The 24,012-nt window shown below is 44.4% G+C and overlaps 1 protein-coding gene across 1 annotated transcript in view; it reads right to left on the bottom strand.

Annotated features, from left to right (window-relative positions):
• The window catches only part of LOC145341565 (uncharacterized), a 148,932-nt gene that overhangs the window by 21,448 nt on the left and 103,472 nt on the right, over window positions 1-24,012 (bottom strand). The window contains exons 29-34 of the mRNA XM_080186569.1: window positions 23,667-23,981; window positions 18,447-18,761; window positions 15,303-15,617; window positions 10,997-11,311; window positions 7,184-7,498; window positions 6,614-6,928 (exon numbers count right to left, since the gene is read on the bottom strand). Of these exons, the coding sequence (XP_080042695.1) occupies window positions 6,614-6,928; window positions 7,184-7,498; window positions 10,997-11,311; window positions 15,303-15,617; window positions 18,447-18,761; window positions 23,667-23,981 (1,890 nt within the window). The remainder of the gene's footprint in view (window positions 1-6,613; window positions 6,929-7,183; window positions 7,499-10,996; window positions 11,312-15,302; window positions 15,618-18,446; window positions 18,762-23,666; window positions 23,982-24,012) is intronic.

The raw sequence follows: 24,012 nt of genomic DNA, 5'->3' as shown, positions 1-24,012 counted from the left end.
AGTTGGACTTGCTGGAACATGAGCTCCCTAATTGAGGCCTGGAAAAGCTGCCTAATCAGAGCATATAATGTGGAGTGTCCAGGTCACTGGCACTCGAGGCGAATACTTTGTACTGGGAAGTACCTGCCTGAGTATTGCAAACCATTGTAAATAAACCAGTTTTGGTGAAGGGACATTGGCCTCTCAGGATTTATTTTAGTGGTGACATGGTCAAGCATGATACTTAAGGATCTTGCTTGCAACAGTCAACCTAAGCTAGGGTAAGCCATTCTTACGCATCATGTCTTTATTCAGGAAAATAGACTTGTTTGACCCTGCCATTGAGGATTGGGCCCAATATGTGGAACAAATGTACCAATTTTTTAAGGCAAACAACATTGTGGCAGAGGAAAATCAAGAGTAATTCTCCTGGCTTCAGCATTTGCTGTCATTCGGAGTTATTTGAAGCACTGGATACAAAAACCTTTCAAGAATTAACTGAACTAGTTAGAGAATACCACCTCTGGGGAGTAGAATTGACAGTGTTACAGTTGATAAGGAGGATGTGCTGGATATTCTGGAGGGTCTGAAAATAGATAAGTCCCCTGGTCCGGATGGGATTTACCCCAGGATTCTCTGGGAGGCAAGAGAAGTGATTGCAGAGCCTCTGGCTCTGATCTTCAGGTCGTCGTTGGCCTCTGGTATAGTACCAGATGATTGGAGGTTAGCGAATGTTGTCCCATTGTTTAAGAAGGGGAACAGAGACTTCCCCGGGAATTATAGACCGGTGAGTCTCACTTCTGTTGTGGGCAAGGTTTTGGAAAAAATTATTAGGGATAGGATTTATAGTTATTTGGAGAGTAATGAGTTGATTGGAGATAGTCAGCATGGTTTTGTGGCGGGTAGGTCGTGCCTTACTAACCTTATTGAGTTTTTTGAGAAAGTGACCAAAGAGGTGGATGGGGGTAAGGCAGTGGACGTGGTGTATATGGATTTTAGTAAGGCGTTTGATAAGGTTCACCATGGTAGGCTTCTGCACAAAATGCAGATGTATGGGATTGGGGGTGATCTAGGGAACTGGATTAGGAATTGGCTAGCGGATAGGAGACAGAGGGTAGTGGTTGACGGTAAATATTCATCATGGAGTTCGGTTACAAGTGGTGTGCCTCAGGGATCTGTGTTGGGGCCACTGCTGTTCGTGATTTTTATTAATGATCTGGATGAGGGTATAGTTGGGTGGATCAGTAAATTTGCTGATGACACCAAAGTCGGAGGTGTGGTAGATAGTGAGGAAGGGTTTCATAGTTTGCAGGAAGACTTAGACAGGTTGCAGAGCTGGGCCGAGAGGTGGCGGATGGAGTTTAATGCAGAGAAATGTGAGGTAATTCACTTTGGTAGGAATAACAGATGTGTTGAGTATAGGGCTAACGGGAAGACTTTGAATAGTGTGGAGGAGCAGAGGGATCTAGGTGTATGTGTACATAGATCCCTGAAAGTTGGGAATCAAGTAGATAAGGTTGTTAAGAAGGCATACAGTGTCTTGGCGTTTATTGGTAGGGGGATTGAATTTAGGAGTCGTAGCGTTATGTTGCAACTGTACACAACTCTGGTGCGGCCGCACTTGGAGTATTGTGTGCAGTTCTGGTCCCCACATTACAGGAAGGATGTGGAGGCTTTGGAGAGGGTGCAGAGGAGGTTTACCAGGATGTTGCCTGGTATGGAGGGGAGATCCTATGAGGAGAGGCTGAGGGATTTGGGGTTGTTTTCGCTGGAAAGAAGGCGGCTAAGAGGGGATCTTATTGAAACATATAAGATGATTAGAGGTTTAGATAGGGTGGATAGTGATAGCCTTTTTCCTCTGATGGAAAAATCTAGCATGAGGGGGCATGGCTTTAAACTAAGGGGGGGTAGTTATAGGACAGATGTCAGGGGTAGGTTCTTTACCCAGTGGGTGGTGAGGGATTGGAATGCCCTGCCTGCTGCAGTTGTAAATGCGCCTAGTTTGGGGGCGTTTAAGAGGTCTGTGGACAGGTTTATGGACGAAAAGGGATTGGTTTAGGTTAGTGGGTCATTGTTGTTGTTTTTTTTTAACTGGTCGGCGCAACATCGTGGGCCGAAGGGCCTGTTCTGCGCTGTAATGTTCTATGTTCTGATCCTGAGCCATTATTGGTTTTATTCGGCAGCCAGAGAACCAGAAAAATCAGTTACAGGTTTCCTAAGTAGGCTAAGGTGCCTGGCAAAAGCACGTGAAATCAGGTTAACCCTTAACAAGATGATTAGAGACCGTCTAGTATGTGGGATTAATAATCTAATTGTTCACAAATGCCAATTATCTGAAGCTCAACTAGACTTCAAACAGGCACAACAACTGGCCTTATCATTGGAAAATGCTGCAAATGGAGCAAATGAGTTGCAAGATATCCCATGGGAAGTGGACACCTTTGCCAGTTCAACTGAGTTAAGAGATCACCACTTGAGCACAGGCAATTACATAGCCTCACTCAGGGAGTATCCAGATATACTTAAACCCATGTCTGCCCACAGTCCAGCATCAAAGCAAAACCAAGCTTTGACAAAACTGCGACAAGTCCCCTCAGAATCCCTCCCAGCAATGCATTTTAATTGCTGATGGCATGCTGAGGCAAAACAGCAAAGCAGGCCTTCGAGATGTAGATTGAGGCTACGACCGATAGCCAGGAAAGTGCATACCTTTAAAAGGTCCCCTACATCTGACTTAAAGCAATTAAACTGCATTTTGCTGTCCAAATTGGACCCAATTAAGAGAACATCATTGATAAATAGACACCTGCTATTAATAGAGGTCAATACAGGTGTCCATTTATGGACAGGTGGCAAGAAAATCAGTGTTCTGTAGATTTCGCTCTAGACTCCAACCCTTAACTTTAATTAATACCTCAGCAAGACTGAGAAACTATGCAGGGGAGGTTTTGTGAATTGTGGCTACAACCTCTGCTCCTGTCTGCTACTGGCTCGGTTACCCATGAGTGTAGTGGAGGGCTTGGAGCTAAGCACAATGGGGCGAAATAGGTTCCGAGAGATCCACCTGAATTGGCTAAAATAGTGAATGCCTTGTGAAGGCCTATTTAAATACAACTGAAGTTTTCCAAGAAGACCTAGGGACAATTGAAAGAACAATGACAACATTACATGATGACCATGAAGTGATTCTATGATTTTACAAGGCCCAGTGCCATTTGCCTTATGGGAAAAAGTTGAAACTGAAACCTGGAGACTTGTGGAAAGAGCAGCACTAGTCGTACCAATTTTGAAATCGAATTGATCAGTCACCTTTGCAGAGATTTTAAACAGATGATAAACCATTTCTCGCAACTGAATAAATACCTGATTCCTTAGATGGAAGACTTATGTGCGAAGTTAGCTGAGTCATTTTCAAAACATGATATGAGCCTTACTTAGAATTACAGCTAGATGAGAACTCCCAGAGATATTTAATAATTAGTACATACAAAGGACTTTTCCAATATGCAAGATTGCCATTTGGGGTATCATCAGCCTGAATGATGGAAAATATCTTACAAGGCCTTTCTCTGGCTGTTTATCCGGATGACATCCTCATAACAGGGAAAATGAATAAGGGACACCTAGAGAAAGTCCTGAGGTGATTTTCCAAAGCAGGCATGGGAAAAATGTGTAATCCAGGTCCCCCAGTGACCTATCTAGAGTTTGGAGTAGACAAGTCTCAGCTACACCTGTTGGAAGACAAGGTGCAGGCGATCAAAGGTGCCCCAGCTCTCACATCCATCCAGGACTAAGATCATTTCTGGGGTTGATAACCTATTACAGAAGATTTATACCCAACCTTGCTTCTATCCTAGCCCCATTACATCAATTACTAAAAAAAGACCAACCTTGGAAATGAACTTCCAGGCAATTCTTGGCTTTTAGCAAAGTAAAGCAACAGCTTTCCTCATTGAACATTCTGGCACATTACTGTCTCAGGAAAGAACTATTGCTGACCTGCAGTATGTCCCCATATGGAATTGGCACGGTATTGGCACATAGGTGGCTAAATGGTGATGAATGCCCAATTGCAAATGCTTCCAGACCTTGGCTATTATAGAACATAAACACACCCATATTGAAAAAGAAGGGTTGGCAGTCATTATTGGGGTTAAGAAATTTCACCAATATCTACTTATCATCAGCCACTACTAGGACTGCTAAAGGAAGGCAAGGCAGTACCACCAATAGCATCAGCCTGAATCTGACAATGGACCTTATTCCTGGCCGCTTATCATCACTGATTGAAACACTGTCCAGGAGGCTGAATAGCCAAGGCAGATGCTTTGAGTTGGCTTCCATTAGCAGACACCCCTCCAGTTGTATCCAGTTGGTGATGACAATGAACTTACTCCCAGTAGCAGCGAAGAATATTCGGTAATGGATGCAAAAAGACCCAGTCCTTGCAAAATTAAAACAGCTAATAGTGATGGGAGAAACAAATTCACTACATTTCACCCATACTGGAGTTGGAAAGAGCAGCTAACCATGGAAGACAGCATAGTCCTATGTCCTCTGGAGTTGTCATCCTGAACCAGAGCCAACAGCCCTGGCCAAACTTCACCCAGAGTGACAAATATGAAAATGCTCATAAGGAACTATGTCTGATGGCAAGGCATGTTTACAGACATAGCTGTGTTCGTGAGCAGTGTCAGCAATGCCAATAAGAGCAGAAGCTAGCACCAGCAACTCCCCTGCACCCTTGAGAATGGCTGGGAAGGCCATGGACTCAGCTACATATCGACTATGCTGGCCTGTTCATGGGTTCAATGTTCCTGGTAATGGAAAATGCTCACTCAAATGAATGGATGTACACAGGGTAAATGAATCAAATACAAGGGTGACAGGGGAAAAGTTGCCCCTCTTTTGCGACACATAAGGTCCCAGAGATGCTGGTTTCCAACAATGGACGGTCCTCCACTAGCCAAGAATTTGCGAATTTCATGAAGTCGAATGGAATTCAATATATTAGGACAACACCATACCACCCATCATCTAACAGCCTGGCAGACCCCACCACCACCACCACCACCAGCAGAGAGAATAAATCCCGGGAAGATGACTCTGTAGCAGGTTGAGTCCGATCTTCCTGAACCTGGGGGGAAGATTATGGCAGTGTGGTTAAAACCCGCATGGTTAAAAAGCACAGTTGAGGACAGAATAGAACCAGTTTCCTAAAAAGTCCATAGGAGATGCCATCCTATGGACATACCTCAATCACCTAAAAGACATGAAACCCCAAGCAATGCCAGAACAATCAATACCCAGCACATTGGGAACTTCAGAAGGAATTCCAGGATCTCCAGCTACTGCTCTTTATCTCCACTGACGGTAACCTCTGAGTCTGAAATGGACACAGTCGACTTAGCTGCCTCAACCTCCTTGCTGCCTGTGAAGCAAGTGAACTCATGTTGCGAAGGAAAAGGTGAGTTCCAATCCATTACTCCCCAATCACTTCTGAGATTGAGCAGGAGTAACCAGACCCAGGATTGAAATACAGAAAAGATCTCGCAAGGTGGTAGATATGCCGCCATTCCTCAGACCTAGAGGGGGAGGCTGTAATGTCTTCAACGAGGTCCATGAGTTGGACTTGCTGGAATAGGAGTTCGCTAATTGAAGCCTTTTAAGGCTTCCCAATATGGGAGCTCTACAGGGACACATAATGTAGAGTGTCTGAGGTATCGGCACTCGGAGTGAGTATTCTACTGGGAAGTACCTGCCTGAGTATTGCTTGTATGCACTTTGAATTGTTGGGGTTGGGGAATTGCGAAATAAAAGCATAAAGAGCTCCTACACTTGAGATGCAAGAACACAATGTTCAATGTTTCTTCCAGAATGGAAACACTTGAATACTGGACCAGTAATGTCCTTTTGTTGCATCCATCGAAACGTTCAATTAAAAAGTAAACTATTTGTACTCAAAAAAAAAATTGGAAATGCTATTAAGATGTCCCTACACACACCCATATCACCAACCACACTCGCAGTAGCCCAGTAAAATTACACAGGATGTGAGGATGGAGCAGAGGCCAGAGTGGAATATTCAAGGATTGGAGAGTGAGTGCAAAAGTGGAATTAGACCAACTGGGAATTTAAAGCTTGTGTGGAACAAATGGGACATTAAAGTTAGATTGGGTAGGTTTTAAATGTTGCATGGATTGAGCAGGAGTTATGATATTAAAGTAAAGGAAGTCTGTAGGAGGGTGGGATTTGATTGAATAGGACAATAGAAGGAGTAGGGAGTGAAGTGGAGACTGGGATTAGCCTGGTGGAAAATTAGAACTTCCTCCCAAACTGCACCAGGGGTGCTCCTACATCATATGGACTGCAGTGGTTCAAAAAGGCAGCTCACCACTACGTTTTCAAGGGCAATTAGGGATGGGCAATATGAATGGTGGCGTAGCCAGCCACTCCCATGTCCTATAAAATAATTCTTAAAATCACACTGTGGGGATTGAGCTGGAAAGGGAGGTTAGGTTGGTTGGGTTCTTAAGGGGTGTGGCGAGAGAGCGACAATCCCTATACCTCAGTACAGCACATTCATAGGGAATTACCTTACTTTAGAAAAAGCTGAGGGGATCACTCAACTTACCTGAGCAGATCACTCCAGCATCCTTCCCGTGGGTGCAGTTAGTCCCCAACTGTGAGTTGGCAGAGCACTGATCAAGGGCAGGCTCTGTCCCCTTACATTTCACATTATCTAACAAAATGTCATTAGTCCCTTCTCCAAAGTAGGCATTTCTCGTTGCTGATAGAGCTGTCCCACAGTTTAGCATTCTGCAGACCATACTCGCTTCGTTTACACTCCAGCCATTGTCACAGATGGTTCCCCACCTGGAATTCTGGTAGATCTCAACTCTCCCAGAACAAATGTTGTTACCATTCACCAGACGCACTGATATTGGACCTAGAACAGAGATGGAACACCGTTAAACTGGTTCATACAATGGGTGGCGTTACAGAGCAGGTCTAGATATCAGTCTGCCTTGAACAAATACTTATGTTCTCCTCTATCACATTCGTGCTATAGATCGCCCCCAATATCATTGTGGGAGTGCCAGATTTCCCAACATCACCTGAGACCCCACTATCAACCTCACACTAACCTACACCTAAATATCACCAAATACCACCAAACATCATCCCAAGGAACTCCACTCACCCGAGCAGATCACTCCAGCGTTTGTCATATTCCTGCAGTTATTCCCCACACATGGACTGGCTTTGCACTGATAAAAGGCAGGTTCTGTCCCATCACAGCTTACATTATATAGCAAGATAACCTCAGTCCTCTCTCCATTGGACGCACTTCTATTTGCTTCCAGGGCTGTCCCACAGTTCAACATTCTGCAGATCACAGTCGCTGCATGTGTATCCCAGCTATTGTCAGAGACGGTCCCCCAGACGTTATTCCGATAGACCTCAACTCTCCCAGAGCACGCGTTGCTTCCGTTCATTAGTCGTACAGGCACTGGACCTGGAAGAGAGATAAGAACGTGGTTAAATTGGTTTGGGACCAGATGGCATTTCACAATAGATATCAGCAGAAATTGTAGTTCAGGATTAAGTCTGTTGCAATTGCAGGTTAGCACAGAGAACATCTAGAAACGTACGAACAGGAGGAGAACATTCAGCTCTTGAGCTTATACTGCCACTCAGTAGATCCTTGCTGATCTGTATCTCAAATGCATCCAGTGACCTTTCTTAGGAACATAGGACTTTGATGTAGGAGTAGGCCATTCAGGTTTACAGATCTGTGATGTCGTTTAAAGAGATCATGACTGATCTTGCTGTGGTCTCTACTCCACTTTGCAGTCTGCCTCCCTAACTGTTGACTCCCTTGGATATCAAATATCTGTCTAACTCTGAGTTGAATAAATTCAATAGCCCAGCCTCCACTGTTTCATGTGTGTCATATCTTCAAAGGTGACTCATAGTGGCTTCAAGTAATAATTGATTTATTAACAACAATATTTATATATGTACTTTGAAGTATCTGATAGAATATAACATATGTCTACTCTCTCTCCTCCTTAGCTTCAACTGAGGTTCCTCCCTGACCCAGGGCATGCACCCTTGCTCCTGAATGGCTCAGCTCCCTATGCAGCTTCTCCATAGAGTCCGGCCTAATCAACTGGTCCTCAAGGATCGCCTATTTCAAAGGGCCATTTTACTACACTCTTTCCCCACTAACTCCTGAGTCCACATATGGCTGAAACAAAAAGGAACATCAGTGAACATACACATGCATGGCACACCACACATCATGGGTACAGCTGGAAAAACTCATCACAATTCAGTTGGTTAGAAGACTTCTAGACCCTGGAGGAATGTCTTATTTCAGTACTGGTACTTTGATGAATACAGAATCAAGGTGGTCCTTTGCAAAAGGCAAACTCATCAATTTGGGGTCGACATCCTCCTCAGCTTCTGAAACCGCTGGTTGCCTTGGCTCCACATTTACATCTGGGATCCAGGTTCAGCCATTTGTACACATGAGTCTGCAGTAGGACACATCCATTGATTCTCTGTATCAAGTCCAACTCTCTTCCTCAGATGATCCACATGCTTTTTTGCACAACGACCATGGACTTCTACAATATAGGAGACCAGGACCGCTCTTTCCACAATTTTGCCAGCTGCTCATGTTGGTCCAGCTGCAAAGTTCCTGGCTATAACTAAACCGTTAACTTGGAAAACTCTCAAGTCATGATTTTCTTTCTGGAAGGTTATTCTAGCCTCTACCCTCTACCCTTCGGAAATACCAAATCCAAATGGCATCCCATTAATAATTCAGCTGGCACAACCCCTGTGGTTGCATTCGGTGTGGTATTGTAAGACAACAAGTATCTTGTCAAACATAAAATCAATGGCCTGTGGACTTGCTTTCCCAATTGATGACTTGAACAGTTGTACAGCTTATTCTGCTAATCCATTAAAAGCTGGGTTGTAATGGGCGGACCTAACATGGTAAATACTGTTTGACTTACCAAATCTTTGAAACTCCTCCACTGTAATTGCTGTGCCATTGTCTGATGCTAAGACCTCTGGGATGTCATGGATGGGAAAGAAAGGGCGTATGTACCTGTCACTTCATAGCTTCAACGCTCACTCTCTTCCCCCTCTAGCTGCACACTATGTTCTCCCAATGGACTAACAAAGTTTTTCCTCATCGTCAGTGTAGTGTCTTCAAAGGCGACTCATAGTGGCTTCAAGCACCAATTGAATTATTAACAACAATGTTTATTTATAAATGTTTATTGTGGTTCTGTCACACTCCTGATTTTATATAAATATACATATATATAGAATCAAGAGTGTGACAGAATTACAATACACATTTACTCTCTTCTCCTCCCTGGCTCCAACTACGGTTCCTCCCTGACCCTTGCTCCTGATTGGCTCAGCTTCCACTGCAGCCTCTCCATTGGGTTCTGCCTGATCATGTGGCCCTCAAGGACCTCCCCCTTCAAGAGGCTATGTTACCACAATGTGGAAGAGAATTCCATTTACTGATGATCCTTTGAGAACATGAATTCTCCTAACACTATCTTAAATGCTGCACCTCACATTCTTAAACTGTCACCAATTCTAGTCTCCGTCACAAGCGGAAACCTCCTCAAGTATCTACCCTATCAAACCCCATCAGGGGTCTACGTGTTTCAATAAGGTAACCTCACATTCTTCTAAACCGAATGGGTACAGGCCCAACCTGGTTAACTTTTCTTCACAAGATAATATCTTCACCCCAGGAATGAAGCAAGTGAACCTTCTCTATCCTCTCTTTAATTCAATTACATCACTTTTCAAAAAAGGAGACCAAACCTACACACAGTATTCCAGGTATGGTCTCATCAAGGCCCTGTACATTCCATTGACAACCAATGGTAACATACTGTAACTATGAGTACTTTTAACCATAAACCAGCTATCACTCTCAGTTTTGAAAGTTCCAACTGATTGTCAGTATCACAGCTTTTTGGGTGAGAGAGTTGGGGTTCTCTGCTATCCTATAGAAGGGAAGTGTTTCCTGTCACTCACCCTCAATGCCAGGCTCTAATTTTCATTTTACGCTCACTTATTCTCAATTCATCCCACCACAGGAAATAATTTTTCTGGGCAGGATTTTCAGACCAGGGATGGGGACAGATATGAATAGTGCCCAAAAATGCTGGTGCCAGCCATCATGGTACTTTCCAATGACTTCCCTGACGCTGACCAATTTAGAGGAGGCAAGTTCTGGACTGACAGAGCTGCTCATACCCATAAGCCACGTAGCTGATTAGGCTTCTTAAAACCTTATCAACCACAATAAAAAGATGCCAGCTGGAACTTTCCAGTTGGCCTCAGTTTCTCACTAGCACTGAGCAATTTAGCCCCAAGCAGCTGTGTAGTGACTCTCCCCTCCCCTGCAGTGGTACACTAGTGCGAGATTTAAATAAAAATTACATCAGTCAAAAAGTTGTTGAGAGGATGCTTCCATGTTGAAGTTTCAGCTATGTTCTTTAGCATCCATTGCGGCCTACTGGCCTGCTAAAAGGTTTCTGAGTGGCCCTCCAGCTTTGAGAGTTCACCGATCACCATCCATGCCAATTAAGTGGGCACTTTCATAAAATGAGCAATGGTTTCCTCCCAAAGGAGGATTTGGAATCCGTGCCAACTTGTGTTTCCCAGTGCTAGAGGAAAGTACAGCCTTCTCTATCTACTGTATCAAATCCTTTACCCATCTCAAACAATGAGATCATTGTATAATGTTCTGTATTCAATGGATTCCAAGCCTTGTCTCTGTACTTGTAATTGAACGGTCGCTAGTATAATTCTGCTGAATTTGTGTTGCAATCTCTCTAGGATCAATAAGGGTTATTGGACAAGTAACACAGAAATTGAAAATTTGAATCACACAAGTGAAGTTTGTGAACAAACACACATAAGAAGCATGTTAAGATATCAAAGCCAAATAAATCATTTCATTTGCCTGAACAGATCACTCCAACGTCCTGCCTGTGTGTGCAGTTATCCTCCACCCATGGATTGGCAGAGCACTGATCGAGGGAAATCGCGCTTCCGTTACAGTTCACATCTTTCAACCAGATGTGCCCAGTCCCCTCTCCATAGCGTGTACTTTCTGTTACTGACAGGGCTGACCCACAATTCAACACTCTGCAGACCACCTTCGCAGCATTAAGATCCCAGCCATTTGCGCAGACAGTTCCCCAGCTGGAGTTACGAGAGACCTCAACTCTCCCGGAGCACACGTTAGAACCGTTCACCAGACGTATGGGCACTGGACCTGGAACAGAGATGAGTACATAGTTCAAGTGATCTGTGATTAACTGAAATTTCAATGGAGTGCTCAGTTGGACATTGTAGCCCAGGCGTTTAGTCTTCTCCTAATATGAGTTAATACAGAGAATACATCGGTGTTTAGAAGTAGGAAGAGGCCAGTCAGCCCCTTGTGTCAAAACAGCCATTCCACTGGATCATGACTGAACTGTACCTTAATTCTTGCCTGCCTTAGATCTCTTACCTTTCATATTTTAACGCAACAAAAAATGTATCAAAAGTAAAATACTGAATTTGCTGGAATTCTGAAATAAAAACAAAAACTGCAGGAAATGCTCAGCCAGCCTGGCAGCATCTGCATGGAGGAAAACAGAATTAACATAGCAAGTTGATGATCTGTCTTCAGAACTGAAAAACCTTGGGTGGATTTTTCTGTGTTCTTTGCAGCTTGTTTTGCGATGACGGAAGTCATGGAGTCATAGAAGAGGCCCTTGGTCCATCGAATCCACAGAATAGAAACACCTGAATTCCCATCTAATCCTGCCTGCTGGCCTTGGCCCATAGCCCTGAATTTTATGATGTGCCAAGTGCTTCTTAAAGGGTGCGAGGAAACCCACCTCTACCACCCTTCCAGACCATCACTACCCTCTGGGTAAAAAGGTTTTTCCTCACATCATCCCCAAACTCTCTGCCCCTCAACTTGAACTTATGTCCCCTCGTGACTGACCCTTTAACTAAGGGGAACAGCTGCTCCTTATCCACTCTGTCCCTGTCTCTCATAATCTTGTACACTTTGATCAGGTCACCCCTGAGTCTTCTCTGCTCCAACTAAAACAACCCAAGCCTACACAACCTCTTTTCATAACTTAAACGTTCCATCCCAGGCAGCATTCTGGTGAATCTCCTCTGCACCCCTTCCAATGAAATCACGTCCTTCCAATAATGTGGCGACCAGAACAGTACATAATATTCTAGCTGTGGCCCCACCAAAGTTCTATACAACTCCAATATGATTTCCCTGCTTTTGTAATTTTTGCCACAGCTGATAAAGGCAAGTGTCCCGTATGCCTTTTTCACCAGCCTAGTAACGTGCTCTTCTGATTTTAGAGGTTTGCGGAAAAACACATCAAGGCCCCATTGTTCCACAGAACCTCCTAGTGTCCTACCATTCATTGAATACTTCCTTGTCAAATTACTCCTTCAAAAATGTATCACCTCACACTTTCAGGGTTAAATTTCATCTGCCATTTATCTGCCCATTTGACCATTCCGTCTATATTTTCTTGTAGCCCAAGACGCTTCATCTCACTGTTACCCACATGTCCAATCCTTGTGTCATCCACATAGCCATCAATGTCATTTATATAAATGATGAATAATAAGAGGCCCACCACAGATCCCTGTGGTATGCCACTGGACACTGGTTTCCAGTCACTAAAGCATCCTTCTGCCATCACTCTCTGTCTCCTACAACTGAGCCAACTTTGAACCAACTTTAGCAAATTACTATGTATCCCATTTGTCTTCTTTATAAGTCTCCCATGTGGGACCTTGTCAAAGGAAGTGGCTCACCACACTCAACAGAGTTTCCCATTGTTCAAACCCTCTGCTGCCAGAGAATCCATGGCAGAAGGTCACCATTGGCAGGACTGGAAGATCTCACCAGTGGGAATGATCAGACTATCGCGCCACTAAAAAAGTGACAGATTTTGAGCAATTGAATCAGGTGAGAAAGAAAAAAGAACAATTTCTAGACCCTCCCTGTTTTCTCTTCATCATAGAATCACAGAATCTCTACAGTGCAGAAGGAGGCCATTTGGCCCATTGAGCCTGCACCAGCTCTGTGACAGATAATCTTACCCAGAACTACTCCTGTCCTGCCCCCATAACCTCATACATTTACTCCACTAATCCTCAAACTTACACATCTTGGAACATCAAGGGCAATTTGGCACGGTCAATCCACCTAACCTGTACATCTTTGAACTGTGGGAGGCAACTGGAGAACCTGGAGAAAATCCACATAGACACGGGGGGAACTTGTAAACTCCACAGTCACCCAAGGCCAGAATCAAACCCGGTTCCTGATACTGTGAGGCACTGAGTGTTAGCCACAGTGCCGCCATATGCTCTGGATATAGAATCTCCCTGCAGTTTGATTCCCACAACATAATGATCTGAGGATCTCTATTTTTTCCTTGAATGGAGGTCCAAGCAGTTTGTATCAGCAACACCCTCTTCAGCTTGATTGAATATGTTCCCAGCTTGAATGAATATGTTCTCACCTTAAACAACAGGATATTTCATGCCCTTACCCTGAATTGGAATATTTCATCAACTTTGTTTCCTAACTTCATCCTTCTCTTGTATTGACATGGCCCAACAGCGACCTTTCCTTAACCAACTTCTATGTCACCATTTCTGGGCAGAGGCTATCAAACAATACTCACTATAAGCCCATTGAATCCTACAGATATCTTCCTTACACTTGTTTACATCCTACTTCCTGTAAGGATCTAAGTTCATCCTCTCAGATGCTTCCCCTCCAGGGTTTTGATGATGCAACTTTCCAAACCAACCCTTTTGAATTGCCTTTTTTCTCCATCAGCCAAAGTCTGGTTGGCAGAACTCCTGACATTCTCTCTATTCCAAAATGATAATAGAGTTCCCCAAATCCTTGCGATCCGCTACACCAGACACAATATTCAATGGATTTTACTTTGTCTTTATAAACACACCTTTCCTTCTCTTCCCTTTTTGCCATTCCGAATGGACCGTCCTCTCGATACAATGGCCTACTCAGTCACCCATAAACATTTTTTTATGTAGCCCCTTACCATGCAAGTGCAGGAGATGTAACACCTGCCCTTTTATAGCCTCACACATTACTGTCCAAGACCCAAAATATCCCTTCCACATGATCTATACTTTTAATTTGTATAGAATTTACACAGCTCACAGTGAGACATGTTCTACATTAGTAACTCTAAACATGGACCATGTTTCAGAACACCTCACTTCAGCCTACAACTGTAACCCTGAATTCCAGCCATCTATCATTTAAATTCTCACCTTGCTTTTACAATGACCTTTCTACTCTCAGTCTCCTGCAGTGTTCCAATGAAACTCAACTTGAGCTCGAGTAACAGCAACTCATCTTTCAATCTGGCAATTTACAGACTTTCATGCTCTACACTAGGTTCAACAAATTCTGATCAGAACTTCTGTCCCCATTTTTTCAGTTCAGTTTTATTCTCGTTTTTTTCTTACTTTTGATTTTGGATGGCAGTCGTGCATGTTTCTGCCATTCACACCTCTTCTAGACAAGTGTTTCATTTAGGAATGTGAGCTCTGTTTTCTTGGCCAGCATTTACTGCCATCTTAATTTCCCTTGAAAAATCGTGATATATGTCCACGTCAGAAGGTGAGTGGCTAGGTGGGGAACTTCCAGATGGTGGTGCTCCCATGAGTCAGCTGCCCTTGTCTTTCTGGATGTTACTGATAATGGGTTTGGAAGGTGCTGTCTAAGGATAAAAGCAAATGACTGCAGATGCTGGAATCAAACCAAAAGAGAAAATGCTGGAAAATCTCAGCATGTCTGGCAGTATCTGTAAGGAGACAGAAGAGCTGACATTTCGAGTCGAACTCCATTGCTTCTCTGTCTAGCCTTATCAAATTCTTTAAACATCTCCAATATTTCATTTTCTATATTTAACAGAATACAAGCCAGATTGCTGCAATCTGTCTGCATCATTAAACTCAGAGTCCCTAGCTTCATACTGTTGAATCTGTGCTGTGTCCCTCCAAGGCCAATATAGATTATTGGATAAGGAGTCCAGATTCCTGGGTCAGTGATTAAAAACCTGGGCTAGGTGTCTGCAATACTAGACCAGGAATCCCCTGGGCTGGCAAATCTGAGTCGAAAAACAAGAGCATCGATTTATCTAGGTTGGCTTGCAAACTAACACATGCACAAGGGACAGTATAAATGCACTCACCTGAGCAGGACACTCCCGCATCATGAATGTGTGTGCAGGTAGTCCCTACTTGTGGGTTATCAAAGCACTGGTCAAGGTTTATCTCTTTTCCATCACAGTTCACATTATAACGCCAGATGACCCCAGTCCCTTTTCCATAGGATGCACCTCTTTCTGCTGACAGGGCTGTCCCACAGTTCAACACTCTGCAGACCACATTCGCTGCATTAATATCCCAGCCACTGTCACAGACAGTCCCCCAGATGGAGTTACGATAGACTTCAACTCTCCCAGAACATACGTTGCTACCATTCACCAGTTTGACAGGCACTGGACCTGGAAAAGAGATGAGAGTTAGTTTGTTAAACTGTTGTGGACCGAAAGGGAGTTTCACAAGAGCTCAGGATCAAGAATCACCCCAGCACAGGTTAACACAGAAAACCGAGACAACCATACGAACAGTAAGAGGACATTCAGTCCCTCGTGTCTGAACTCCCATTACATTAGATCAGGGTTTCCCAAAACATTTCCAGCCATGGAACCCTTCTGATCTCTGAAGATACTGAAGGGGCTCCTGAGAAACATTATTACCTTGAAAAACCAAACCACAAAGTTGATTGTTTTCCCACAATAGATGCAAACATTCACAAACCTTCCCATCATAGGTATAAACATACTCAAACTTTCCCACAATAGGTAGGAATATACACAAACCTTCCCACAATAGGTAAAAACATACACAAACCTTCCTGCAATAGGCACAAATATGTACAAGCTTCCCACAATAAAGACAAACATACACAACATAGTGTCTGGAAGTCTTTCCTTTTTCTATTTCTTACATGGATATATTTCCTATCATTAAAAAGTTCTTGCCTTTTTGTCAATTTTGTGGGTGGAGTGTTGCTGCTTCTTTGGTTCAAATGGGTTCAACTGGAATATTAGATTCTCACACACCCACTCACACTCTTGCTAACTTCTCTCCTTCCCCTGCAGGCCCTGCACTCAACTATGCTCCGCAGTCCACACTCACCTTGATTGGTAGAATTGAGTTTCATGCTATTTTTTGTGCACCCAAAAAGAAGCTGGATTCTGATTGGACAAGCTTGAAACCACATAAAACTTAAATTGTATTGATCTGCAGAACCCAGTTTGAGAACCCTTAAATAAGATCATGGCTGATCTGCATCTCAACTCAAAATGATAGTGTAACGGTGAATATCCATAAACTCCAAAAACCTATTCCTTTAATTTTGAACTTTCCAATTGATTCCCAGCATCAACAGTTTTTTGGCGAAGGAGAAGAGAGTTGGAGATTTCTACAATCCAATGGGCAAGGAAATGCTTCTTCTCAAGGCCCAAGCTGTAATTTTCAGATCGCACCCAATTGTTCCAGATTCATCTGACCAGAGGAAATAATTTCTCTGGGCAAGATTTTCAGGCCAGGAATGGGAACAGATTCTGGTGCCAGCCAGTGAGCTCCTTTCTAAGGACCCTCCTGGTGCTGACTATTTTAGACCAGGTGGGTTCGGGACTGGCTTGGCCACATGTGGTAGGTGCTGATTGGGCAGAGGTGCTGGTTTAGGTGTCTTTAGGTGAGCCCCAAGGTTGCCCTATTGAGGCTCTCCCATCCCCCACACCTGTGACTTGACTGTGAGATCTACCATTTAATTCAAATTTTCAATATATTGGTGAGAGGACGATTCCATTTTCAAGCACATTCCCTATTCCTCAGCATCATAGGCTGCTGCTCATCTATAGCCAGAGCCAAGCATCTGTAGTTCAGCTCCCACCTTCCCAATTAGGCGGATGTCTCAGTGTAACTCCAAATGAGTGATTGTTTTCTACTGCAGGAGGATTTGGAACCTGGGAATCAATGCCAATGCTTGTTTCCCGCTGATGGAGGGAAAATCCAACCTTATCAATTTGTTTAAATATCTTATCTTCAGTGACATCACTTTTAAACATTCTGGGGCTATTTTATCACTGTGCCCTGCTGGCTGATGGGCAGAGTGATTCAGTAAGATCATGTGAAAGCCAATAAATCAGATTCATACCCAATTTCTCTCCTCTGATGATCTTATCAGCACTAGATATCCAGCAAGGTCAGCCTTGCACCCATTTCATGTTGAATAAATTATTTAAATGTAATGTACGTATCCTTAATATGCAATTAGCAAGTTCAGAACACTATCTTCTGGGCTCACTTGTCTCTGTGGCCTCTCCAGGAGAGGTTCACTCTGACAAAAATCACAGCTGGTCCCCAGTAATATGTGCCAATCATGATGGCCTCATTGGTAGAACCAGAAGCCATTGAGGAACCCTGGGGTGGTCAGGGGAAAGGCAGGGTGTCCCTTTGGGCAGTTCCAGCCAGGCACCCTGGCACTGTCCACCAGGCACTCTGGTACTGCCCACCAGGCGGTGGCAAGGGATGGGACCTTTAGGGAGCCAGGTGTACTGTGGGCCAGTTGGTTGCGGGGGAAGTTGTGATTGGTATGAGTAGGTAGGGGGACCCTGTTGTCATTCTGCATACAATCGGTGGGGGAATGAGGGGGGGAGAGATCGCCCTGGGTGGCAGGGAGGACTGGGATGATATTTCCAGGCAAGCTGCTGTGAACCCCAGTGACAGCTGGGGGTGGGGAAGGGGCTGGTTCTAGGCTGGTTGAAGCAGCCTCACAGGTCTCTCAGACCAGTTACACCTCTTCTGGTTGCTATCATGTATCTGTAACCACAGAAGTACGCACATGCGCAATGGCACCCTCTGCTGCAACAGCACGTTTGCTGGTGAGTTAAGCTGTGCCCCTTCATCCCCAGGCAAGGATTGGTTTAGTCCATTTTTTCCTGCACTAAGTAAATAGGATACTGGATTGGAACTTGTCCAAAAAAACAGGTCAGGAACTTTCCCATTTTCAAGCTCATCCTGGACTTGGAATTCTTTCGGTAAGATTCTCTCCTCTGTATTCAATGGACCCGAGTCTTGTCCCTGAAAACTGTACTTCTAATTGAATATTTTTGGGCTACATAGGTGCTGCACTCCTCTGGATGAATAAGGGTTATTGGAGAGGCAACCCTCAAAAAAGTTTCAATCGCATGAGAAAATTTGCAAATTAACACAAATGAAGAGTATTTTTAAATACTCCTTGTTGAGTAAATCACTCCACTTGCCTGTGCAGATCACTCCAACATCCTGTGTATGTGTGCAGTTATCCCCCACCTCTGAGTTGGCAGAGCATTGATCGAGGGAAATCTCTTTCCCGTCACACCTCACGTTTTCCAACCAGATTTTCCCAGTCCCTTCTCCATAGGGGGTATTTTGTGTTACTGACAGGGCTGACCCACAATTTAACACTCTGCAGACCACGTTTGTGGCATTAACATCCCAGCCATTTGCGCAGACACTTCCCCAGCTGGAGTTACGATAGACCTCAACTCTCCCGGAACACATGTTGGAACCATCCACAAGACGTATGGGCACTGGACCTGGAATACAGATGGACCCACGGTCACATTGGAACAGGAGGAGGCCAGTCAAATATTTGTAGAACTACAGCCATTCAATTAGATTATGACAAATATTTTACACATCAAAGATGTATGAAAAGCAAAATACTGGAAATCTGAAATAAAAACAGAAAATGCGAGAAATACTCAGCAGGTCAGGCAGCATCTCTGAAGAGAGGAAAAACAGAGTTAGTGCCAAGCTAATCACCTTTCATCAGAATTGGGAAATGTTAGACAGTTTTTCAGCAAGGAAATTGGTTGATAATGAGAAAACAATTTCCTGATCCTTCCCATCCTTAATCACGGACATCAAACCTTTCCATTTTTTGATTCCCCAATAAAATGATCTGAGGGCTCTCCATTTCTTCCTTGAAATCCAAACAGTTTCCATCGCCACCACCCTTTTCAGCTGGCTGGTCTTCTTCTCACCTTGAACAACATCTCTTTAACTCAACTCACTTGCTTCACATGAATGGCGTTGCTATTAAGAATCACAGAATCCTTATCTTTTTGTGGGATAAACATTCGCTGTCAGGTCCTACATTGGCCTTCTTCCTCACCCACTTTTCTGCTACATGACTGACTGTATCAGGTCTGCTTCCTGCTCTTGCCCTAAACTGGAACATTTCATCAATTTGGTTTTCAATTTTCATCCTTCTATCAGATTCACATAGCCGAACGCTAACTCGTTCTTTACCCAACTTCTCTGTCTCCATGTCTTGGGACAGGCAATCATCCAATTTCCATTAAAAGTATTTTGAAAACTACAACCAGCTTGACTACACTTGTTACACCCTGCTTCCTACAAGGCTAGTTCTATACTCAGTTTCTCCATCTCCATCACATAGAATTTGATGATACAACCTTCCATATCAGCACTTCTGAAAATAAGAACGTAAGAAATAGGAGCAGGAGTAGGCCATCTAGCCCTTCGAGCCTGCCCTGCCATTCAATAAGATCATGGCTGATCTGAAGTGGATCAGTTCCACTTTCCCGCTTTCTCCCCATAACCCTTAATTCCCTTGTCTGTCAAAAACCTGTCTACCTGTGACTGAAATATATTTAGCGAGGTAGCCTCCACCACTTCAACAGGCAGAGAATTCCAGAGATTCACCACCCTTTGAGTGAAGAAATTCCTCCTCAACTCCGATCTAAACTGCCCCCCCACTTATCTTGGGGCTGTCCCCTCTAATCCTGCTATCCTTTCTAAGCAGGAAGAATCTCGCTACCTCTACCCTATCCATCCCTTTCATTATCTTATACGTCTCTATAAGATCCCCCCTCATCCTTCTGAACTCCAACGAGTACAGATCTAGTCTATTTAGTCTCTCTTCATAGTCCAACCCCCTCATCTCCACTATCAGCCTAGTGAACCTCTTCTGCACTCCCTCCAAGGCCAATATATCCTTGCGCAAGTGCAGCGACCAAAACTGCACACAGTACTCCAGCTGCGGCCTCACCAGTACCCTGTACAGTTGCAGCAAGACCCCCCTGCTTTTATATTCTATCCCCCTTGCTATAAAGGCCAACATTCCATTCGCCTTCTTGATCACCTGCTGCACCTGCAGACTGGGTTTTTGCGACTCGTGCACAAGGACCCCCAGGTCCCTCTGCACCATAGCATGCTGCAGCTTTTCGCCCTTTAAATAGTAATCCCTCCTACTATTATTTCTGCCAAAGTGGATAACGTCACACTTGTTAACATTATACTCCATCTGCCAGGTCCTCGCCCACTCGCTCAGCCTATCCAGATCCCTCTGCAGACTTTCCACACCTTCCACATAATTTGCTTTACCACTCATCTTTGCGTCATCAGCAAATTTTGTCACCCTACACTCAGCCCCCTCCTCCAGATCATCTATATAAATGGTAAATAGCTGAGGCCCCAGCACCGATCCCTGCGGCACTCCACTAGTCACCAACCGCCAATCAGAATAGCACCCATTGATACCAACTCTCTGCTTCCTATTAGACAACCAATCCTCTATCCACGCTAACACCGTACTCCCAACTCCATGCACCCTAACCTTCTGTAGCAACCTTTTATGAGGCCTTTTATCAAATGCCTTTTGAAAATCTAGAAACACCACATCCACCGGTTCCCCTCTGTCTACCGCACACCCCCCACCCCACCATTGCTGTCAGGACTCCACCATTTCCTGCATTTCCCCTCCCTCCCAGAACCATGAGATGGTCTCCCTTGTTCTCACCTTCCACTACACCGTCTTCCATATTCAATGGATCATCCTCTGGCTTTTCAGTCGTTGTAAGAAGTCTCAGAACAACAGGTTTATTTGGCAGCACAAGCATTCAGAGTCTCATTTCTTCTTTAGGTTAGTGAGGAATTATGTTCACAAACAGGGCAGAAACAGACACAAACTCAATTTACAAGATATTGGTTGGCATGCCAGTTTTTACAGGTAATCAAGTCTTAAAGGTACAGACAATGTGAGTGGAGAGAGCGCCAAGCACAGATTAAAGAAGTGTGTATTGTCTCCAGCCAGCACAGTTAGTGAGACTTTGCAAGCCCAGGCAAGTCGTGGGGGTTATAGATAGTGTGACATGAACCCAACATTCCAGTTGAGGCCATCCTCATGTGTGCGGAACTCGGCTATCAGTTTCTGCTCAGCGATTCTGCGTTGTCATGTGTTATGAAGGCCATCTCAGACAATGCTTACCCAAAGATCAGGGGCTGAATGCCCGTGACTGCTGAAGTGTTCCGTGTCTGAAGGGGAACACTCCTGCCTGATGATTGTCAAGTGGTGTTCATTCATCAATTGTTGTAGTGTCTGCATAGTATCCCCAATGTACCCTGCCTTGGGACATCCTTTCCTGCAGTTTATCAGGTAGACAATGTTGGCTGAGTCGCAAGAGTATGTACCATGTACCTGGTGGATGGTGTTCTCATGTGAGATGATGGCATCCGTGTCGATGATCCTGTACGTCTCACAGAAGTTGCTATGGCAAGGTTGTGTGGTGTCTGATGGACACTTACCATGAACTAATCTTTGGAATTGGTTGCATTCTTGGACACACGCATTTCCATCAAGGATGGTCACCTCAACACTTCAGTGTATCGCAAGCCCACGGATAACCTCACGATGCTCCACTTCTCCAGCTTCCACCCTGAACACGTTAAAGAAGCCATCCCTTATGGACAAATTTTCCATATATACAGGATCTGCTCAGATGAGGAGGATTGCAATGGATACCTACAGAAGCTGAAAAATGCCCTCATAAGAACAGGATATGGCGCTTGACTCATTGATCACAGTTCTGATGTGCCACAGCGAAAAACCACACCAACCTCCTCAGAAGACAAACACGGAACATGGCAGACAGAGTATCCTTCGTCATCCAGTATTTCCTCAAAGCAGAGAAGCTATGACATATTCTCCGGAGTCTTCAACACGTCATCAATGAAGACGAACATCTCACCAAGATCATCCCCATATTCCCACTTCTTGCCTTCAAACAACCGCACAACCTCAAACAGACCATTGTCTGCAGCAAACTACCCAGTCTTCAGGAGAATAGTAACCACGACACCACACAATCCTGACACAGCAATGTCTGCAAGACGTACTGGATCATCAACATGGATGCCATCATCTCATGTGAGAACACCATCCACCAGGTACACGATATATACTCTTGCGACTCGGCCAACATTGTCTACCTGATACGCTGCAGGAAAGGATGTCTCGAGGCATGGTACATTGGGGACACCATGCAGACGGTACGACAATGGATGAATGAACACCGTTCTACAATCACGAGGCAGGAGCATTCCCTTCCAGTCGGGGAACACTTCAGCAGTCACAGGCATTCAGTCTCTGATCTTCGATAAGCGTTCTCCAAGGCGGCCTTCACGACACACAACAATGCAGAATCGCTGAGCAGAAACTGACAGCCGAGTTCCGCACACATGAGGACGGCCTCAACCAGGATCTTGGGCTCATGTCACACTCTCTATAACCCTCCTGACTTGCCTGTGCTTGCAAAATCTCACTGACTGCCCTGGCTGGAGACAATACATGTTTAACCTGCACTTGGCCCTCTCTCCACTCACATTGCCTGTACCTTTAAGACTTGATTGCCTGTAATGACTCGCATTCTAACCATTATCTTGCAAATTGAGTTTGTGTCTGTATATGCTCTGATACTTTAGGAACTTTCAAGCGGTTATTGGATAGGCACATGGAGCACACCAGAATTATAGGGAGGGGATAGCTTGATCTTGGGATTGGACATAGCTCGGCACAACATTGAGGGCCTGTACTGTGCTGTAATGCTCTATGTTTCTATGTTTGTGAACAGAACTCCTCACTCATCTGATGATGGAGCCTTAGACTCTGAATGCTTGTCCTGCCAAATAAACCTGTTGGACTTTAACCTGGTGTTGTGAGACTTCTTACTCTGCGTACCCCAGTCCAATGCTGGTATCTCCACATCATTTTCGATCATTACCAAACACATCTCTTTCCTACCTTTATAATATTTCAAAGGGACTGCCCTCTCCATTATACCACGGTGTACTTGAGCTCGAGGAAAGCAACTCACTTTGTAATTCGGTACTTTACAAACTACACTGGATTCAACAAATTCTGTTCCCATTTTGTTTGCGATATTTTTGGAGGGTTCAGTTTTATACTTCTTTTTCTCTTGCTTTTGCTTTTAGATGGCAAAATGTGTCTGCCATTCACAACTCCTTTGGACATCTTTTGTTTTTGTCCTTCTTTAAACATTTCCATTCCTTTTGAACCTACACCTATTTCCAGTTTGTTCCTAGAATCATCGATATTTTGGAGGGGGGAGCGGTTAGAATTCCAGGGGACGGATGCATGCACGCACACACATAAAAACTGCATTAAATGCCCTGACCTGAGCAGGTAACTCCAGCTTCCTTCCCATGACTGCAGTTATTCCCCACCCATCGTTTGGCAGTGCACTGATCGAGGGTCGACTCTGTCCCATTACAGCTCACATTATATGGCCAGATAGCCTCAGTCCCCTTTCCATCGAAGGCAGCTCGATCTGCTGACAGGGCTGTTCCACAGTTCAAAATGCGGCAGACTACATTCGCTGCATTTACATCCCAGCCATTGTCACAGAGGCTCCCCCAGGTGGAGTTACGATAGACCTCAACTCTCCCGGAGCACATGTTGCTACCATTCACCAGACGTACTGGAACTGGACCTGGAATAGAAATGGGAATACTGTTAAACTG

This window comes from Carcharhinus amblyrhynchos, chromosome 1 (assembly GCF_965287045.1).
Source record: "Carcharhinus amblyrhynchos chromosome 1, sCarAmb.v2.hapA, whole genome shotgun sequence".
In the NCBI taxonomy this organism is placed as follows: Eukaryota; Metazoa; Chordata; class Chondrichthyes; order Carcharhiniformes; family Carcharhinidae; genus Carcharhinus; species Carcharhinus amblyrhynchos.
Note: the sequence above shows the minus strand (reverse complement) of the source record. Positions and strands in the feature narration are given on the sequence as shown.